At 36.5% G+C, this 6,000-nt stretch overlaps 1 protein-coding gene across 1 annotated transcript in view; it reads right to left on the bottom strand.

Moving 5' to 3' along the window:
* The window catches only part of NRCAM (neuronal cell adhesion molecule), a 92,263-nt gene that overhangs the window by 8,083 nt on the left and 78,180 nt on the right, over positions 1-6,000 (bottom strand). The window contains exons 28-29 of the mRNA XM_007944281.2: positions 5,039-5,170; positions 4,116-4,194 (exon numbers count right to left, since the gene is read on the bottom strand). Of these exons, the coding sequence (XP_007942472.1) occupies positions 4,116-4,194; positions 5,039-5,170 (211 nt within the window). The remainder of the gene's footprint in view (positions 1-4,115; positions 4,195-5,038; positions 5,171-6,000) is intronic.

The raw sequence follows: 6,000 nt of genomic DNA, 5'->3' as shown, positions 1-6,000 counted from the left end.
AAAAAAAAAAAAAAGGAATTCTTTTTTACATTCCCGTACTTCAAACCCACCAGTCACTCCTCGGAAGGAAGATTGGGCAATCTACTTCCACAGAGGGGTATTTTAGAAATTCCTGAGAATTCTAACACTAAAAAAAAAAAAAAAAAGGAATTCCTTCTTAATCACAGTGTATGATGTCAGACAAAGCACTGGAATATATTATTTCATTTTTCTTATTCTAAGAATAAATTTCAGGGAGTTTGATTTGTTTTTCAAGAGCAACTGATTCAGGGTTGCACACACCGAAAAGTACTCATTAAATGCCTATTGAGTAAAACTCAGCAATAGTGAATAAATCAGTGATAATTCATATTTTTCTATAGACACCACCTTTTGGTGGTCCAACCATGCTTCAGTTTTATTGACATGACCGAAACACTTTTCTGAACCCTCTCTGTAAAAAACCACTATTATTTATGCTGCTCATAAGCCAATTCATGTTTTTGAGCAGAATAAATCTTAGGCACAGGACAAATGTGACCATTTTAGCATCATTCAAGCCTTAGGAGCATGGGTCAGCATGCATGCAACAGGACCATGTTCACATGAATGATAGGGTTCCCATGACAACAGCCTCCATGTATGCAGTAGGTTATGAGTTCAAGTACCATGGACATATGGTTTATGACCTAGGTTCATTCTGATTTTAAAAAGGATGGATCTAGAGAATAAGACCATACTTACACAGTTGCTTGCATTGTTTCTCTGATTTTTCTATATGCTAGTAAGGATGCAGATCCTACTGTCTGTATAATTGAAGAAACAAACAAAGAAAGCTGCAGGCTTCCACCACAGGGTAAATGCTTGGGGTGGGTATTGGAATGAAGGGACAGGGTTATATCATATTTAAAAAAAATCAAATTTGGCCCTTGGAGTTCCATTTCTCTTTGTGCTATGTCAATAGCCTCCTGCATGGAGCCAACCATGGAGAAATGGTCTTCTCCTTAGGGTGGAGAATGAGCAAATCATAAACAGAATTAATTTACATTTATAACAGCCCTAATTTTGTGAGTGTCTCTGTATGATCAACATATTAATTTATTTTTTTGAAATGAAAAAGAGTAAGACTCAATAGTACAAAGCTCAAAACTTCCAGAAGGTGTAATGTAGAGAAGGGGCCCACCAGGAAAGGTAATGGCACTCAATATATTATTAAAACACAAAAAAAGGATTATGCAATCAACAGCTGGAACTGTTTTAATTAATTGTGACATCTGGTGGTGTAGTCCCTAAGGCATTTGACTGCTAACCAGAAGGCTGGCGGTTCAAAACCACCAGCCACTCCTCGGAAGGAAGGCTGGGCAATCTACTTCCATAGTGATACTGCCTCGGAAACCCAAGGAGGGGCTGCTATGAGTCAGATCCGACTCAACGGCAGTGCGTTTTTTAAGAAATTAAAAGCCTTCTGAATTCTTTAACTAGTAAAGAATCCAAAGAGAAAAATACCCTGAGATAGTATCTGGCAGTCACAGGACAAAGCCACATGGGTAACAAAGAGGGGCTGGGAATTTGGGGAATTGATTCACTGTGGAATTGTCCTTATGAATCTTTTAACTTCATTTGAAAAAAAAAAAAAAAATCATTGAGCTCTGTTTCAAGTTTAAAACACTACTCCGAACCTTATTTCCCCTGACACCTCCCTGATCAATGTAATCATAAGCATGATTAAATGTTTTTGTCTTTACACATAAACCAATTGGATTGCACTCAGTGGGCCCAAATTAAGTCTTTCCTGAGAAACTCAAAGCATAAATTAAAGACAGATATTTGAAAACACTTCACAAACATATCTCATATGAATTAACACTGAGTAGGAAAAAAAAAAGAGCAAATAGACATAAACACAATGATCATGAGGCCTGTAACCAACTACTTGCTATATACTACTCTGGGACCCAAACTCACAGTAAGAGTTGTTAGTAGGTGGCTTGTAAAGGACCACTGAAATCACAGAACTAGAAGAGAAACCTTGAGCGATCATCTACCATGTGAATAACTGGCTCAGTTTATAGATGAAAAAATTGGGATCTAGAGAAATTCAGTGTCATAGCTAAAGGAACCACAGAATAATGCCTGAGTTGAGAGCAAAGTAACTGTGTCTCGATTCCAAGGTAGTTCAAATCAGGTTTTAATGAAGTTAGTAGTATAGTTATCCTAAGAAAATAACATTTACATGAGATCATGGTTTCAAATTGCTGTAATAGCAACTTGATATTTGACACTCACGAAGTGAGCAGTACATTGCCAGATGCATTTAAGCACGATCAGGTAGAAGAGGGCCCTGTCACTGTGTGGTGAATGTATGAAATGCACCACATGAGTACATAATGTTCTAGGCTATAATAAAAATGCAGTTTCATCGCAATAAATAAGGGCACGCACTGCCGTTGAGTCAGACCCGACTCATAGCGACCCCTCCTTGGGTTTCCGAGGCAGTATCACTACAGAAGTAGATTGCCCAACCTTCCTTCTGAGGAGTGGCTGGTGGGTTTGAATCGCCAGCCTTCTGGTTAGCAGTCAAGTGCCTTAGGGACTACGCCACCAGAGCTCCTATAAATAAGGGAGTGGTGTGCATATCTTGCATACATTTCTAGCCACAAGAATTCTAAAAATAAGAAGTTATGTAATAACTACCAAATGACCTGCTATATAAGAGAAATGTCTGGAAAAGAGAATTAAATCAGTGATGGTCTCCACTCACCTAGTGTGAGACACAGATGCTCTAGGCTGTGGGTATCTTCCAGGCTACTCTACTGTGTGATGAAACCTTTGGACTGGATGAGGTGTTTTCATGCATTGTCAGCCTCAGACTCCATATCTGACATCAAGACAACCCTTCCTAGACGTTTTTCTGTATCGTGAGATACAGAAATTCTGAGAATTTTTAGAAACCACGCTCATCTCTGTTGAAATGAAGGCTTAGGTGCTGAGACACCAAAGCAGAATGCTTGTATCTGTGTGGAAACTGGTATGAAGCCAATTTTGTTGAACATCTATGGTTTTTCCTCAATTAGTTCTATTTTTCTGTTGGGCATTATTTCACGCCTCATGATATTAAAATGGAAATACCAAAAATGAGCTCTAGAGACAGGTGAAAAGTAACACAAATATTTTATTATCTATAAATGTTATCTGGCAATCACAATAGGGAAATATTTTATTTCACCTAAAAGCCTTTTCCTCTGGCAAAAAAAGAAAGCCTCCACTTGGACTCAGTGTAAATGTAAAAGATTATATTTTATATAATCAAGAGGCTTATAGAAAGAAAAAAACAGGTGTAAAAGCATTTATTAATAGAAGAATCCTTTGAACACTCAAGTCCTAATCTTTTAAATAAATAAATAAATGATTTGTTTCTGTGCTTAAACATACCTAATAATCACTAATCTCTGAAAAGACCTGCAATACCTAGGCAAAATATCTTTGCTTAAAGAGTTTTTTTTTTTTTTTTTTTCTTTACTATTTAGCACTCAGGTCATGTTAAAATACTTCTATAATGATGGAGCCAAGCCAAGACTGTATTATCCAAGTTCCGTGAGTTAATACATTGTCTAGAGGGCTGCAATATTTCTTAATAATTAGCTTCTACAGCAACCTAAAGCAAAAACAGCCTAGTCATCATTTTATAAGTAATGGGCAATGGTATGGGCATTTGTTTTTGAAAAACTAGCTTCAAATCCAGAATTAGAAAGATTGTTAACACAGGCTAAAAGCATTGCTTAGAAATGACAAGTATTGTTTCCTTCATAATATGTGGGGTTTGTAGGGTCTTTATTGTTATTTCACTAGGTTGATCAGTACAGTAAGGGGCCCTAGAAAATATGACAGGCTGGAAAACACTCCACTCCCAAGACTATGACTAAGCTGGAAATCTATTTTTTTTTAAAATGAAAGTGAAAATGTTAACTATGAGGGAGGTGTAAACATTTAGACATGAAAGTGTTCCCAAATGAAATTTATGACAGATTTGAGGTAAGTGTCATGTGCTGGGCAGAGCATGTTCCTAGCTGGGTCTTACTGTGCGGAGAGTGGCTGGTAGCAGAGAAGGGAGGGGCAGATGAGAAGCCACGGCTAACCTGTATTCCCCGAAAGTTCCATCATCTTCCTTCATGGGCTGGATTTCAGGGTCGGCATGAGCATCTTCCTTTTCTTTCACTAAAATTTTCAAAATGGCATTGTTATCTTTTGTCCCTGCACTTCCTTATTCAAAGATCTTAAGAGCTCAGTCTTGGAAATATATGGCAGTGGAAAATAATCTTATACACAGCCAATGTTACATAATCATACATATATGTATTATGTAGCCATGCACATATTTTGATGTCTTCATTACTTTGGTGCATTTTATCATTTGTTAACAAATGAAGTTGACTTCTTTTAAGCATTTTGGCCCACTCTCCTACTTACCTGATGAAAACATAAGTTTTAAGTGTCCAAGATTCTCTGCCCTCAGATTTTGCCAATCTATTTATTAACTATATTAATGGTTACACATTGTTTTTGTAAGTCTGTCCTTTTGCAGGTTTTTTTTAATTATAGCTAAAGGAAAACGGCCAGATTAAAATGATATAAATTCACTGAACCAACGAAACAGCACAAACCACTAAGCTGAAGGAAAGTAATGCCGTATGTCACACCATCAAGACACAGTTCATGCATTACTTCCTCTGGGAAGACATCATGTACTTCCCTCTTCCCCCAGTTGCTTTCAGGTGCTACTTAGGCATCCATGACTTATTGGAACCTAACGAAATAGAGTCACTAATATCTTCAAAGAATGGATTGACTTATTTCCTCCAGTGCCTTATGATCTTTGATGACAATGTTTAGGTTGTGTATAATATAAAAAGGGATCAAAACTTGTTTGAACAGCAAGTGCAATTTCATGGTTTTGGGAAGATACGCTTGCAGCAGTGTACATGATTACATGCCTAATTTCTTTTCAGTTTAATGGATAATTAAGCAGCATTATAAAGCAATTTTAATATTTTTTCCTTACCTGGATATTTGCCACCCTTGTTTCTTCTGATGAAGCAAACAATTAGCAAAATTAAGATAAGGAGAGCGACGGCACACATTAGGCCGATGAACCAGCCCTGGGTTGCAATGTCCACCTGTCGGCTTGCCATTGCTGGAAAACAAATGAACAGTGTTGGTGGGAATGAGTCAAGGAGGAGATGGAACTGTAATAGTCCCTGGTAATAAAACATTGCCTCAGCATATGCATTTTTATGAATTTTATACTCAGTCCCATATTGGAACCTGCCAGTTACCAATCAGGAGTTATGTAACTATTTAATTCTGAAAATTTTTCATTAATTAAAAATTCAGGTTTTTAAAATACAGAAACCTGAATTGCTAATGACGTGCAATGTTAACAAATCTTGCCACAAGTATATTCACAGTTCTGTATTACATATGTTAACTATGCATTCTCCACATAAGCATATTCCCAAACCAACAAAAATTTTACTGTTGATAGGATAAACTCTACAATGCTAAACACAATGATAAGAATATAACACTGAATTTTAAACAGAACAGGATGCATACATATAATGGAGTATTCTTCCTTCAAAGGAACCACTTTTGGAGGTTAAAATAGCATTGGAATAATGTCATTTTTCAAAATGTTTGGAAAATCCTTTGTTCAAAAAGAAAACTCTTCACACAAGAGAACCAGCCTTATTGTTTCTTAAAACATCTCAAATTGCACCCAAACTGTTTTGGTTTTTTTTTTTTCATCTCATTTGTTACTTATCTCCTTTTATAAGACTTGGTTCTATATAACTTTTGGAAATTTTTGAAAAATCAAAACATCCTCAAAGGATCAGTATTTGTTACTACTTAGAATCCATTCAAAAGACTTTAAAATATTTCTTGATCAAGGGACGCATGGGGCATGACTGGACGAAGTGATCCGTTTGAAGGGAAAATCCTCATTCAGATGTATATATTTTC

The sequence above is a fragment of the Orycteropus afer genome, unplaced genomic scaffold (genome assembly GCF_000298275.1).
Source record: "Orycteropus afer afer isolate SDZICR_OR568_19922 unplaced genomic scaffold, OryAfe1.0 scaffold00007, whole genome shotgun sequence".
Classification (NCBI taxonomy): Eukaryota; Metazoa; Chordata; class Mammalia; order Tubulidentata; family Orycteropodidae; genus Orycteropus; species Orycteropus afer.
Note: the sequence above shows the minus strand (reverse complement) of the source record. Positions and strands in the feature narration are given on the sequence as shown.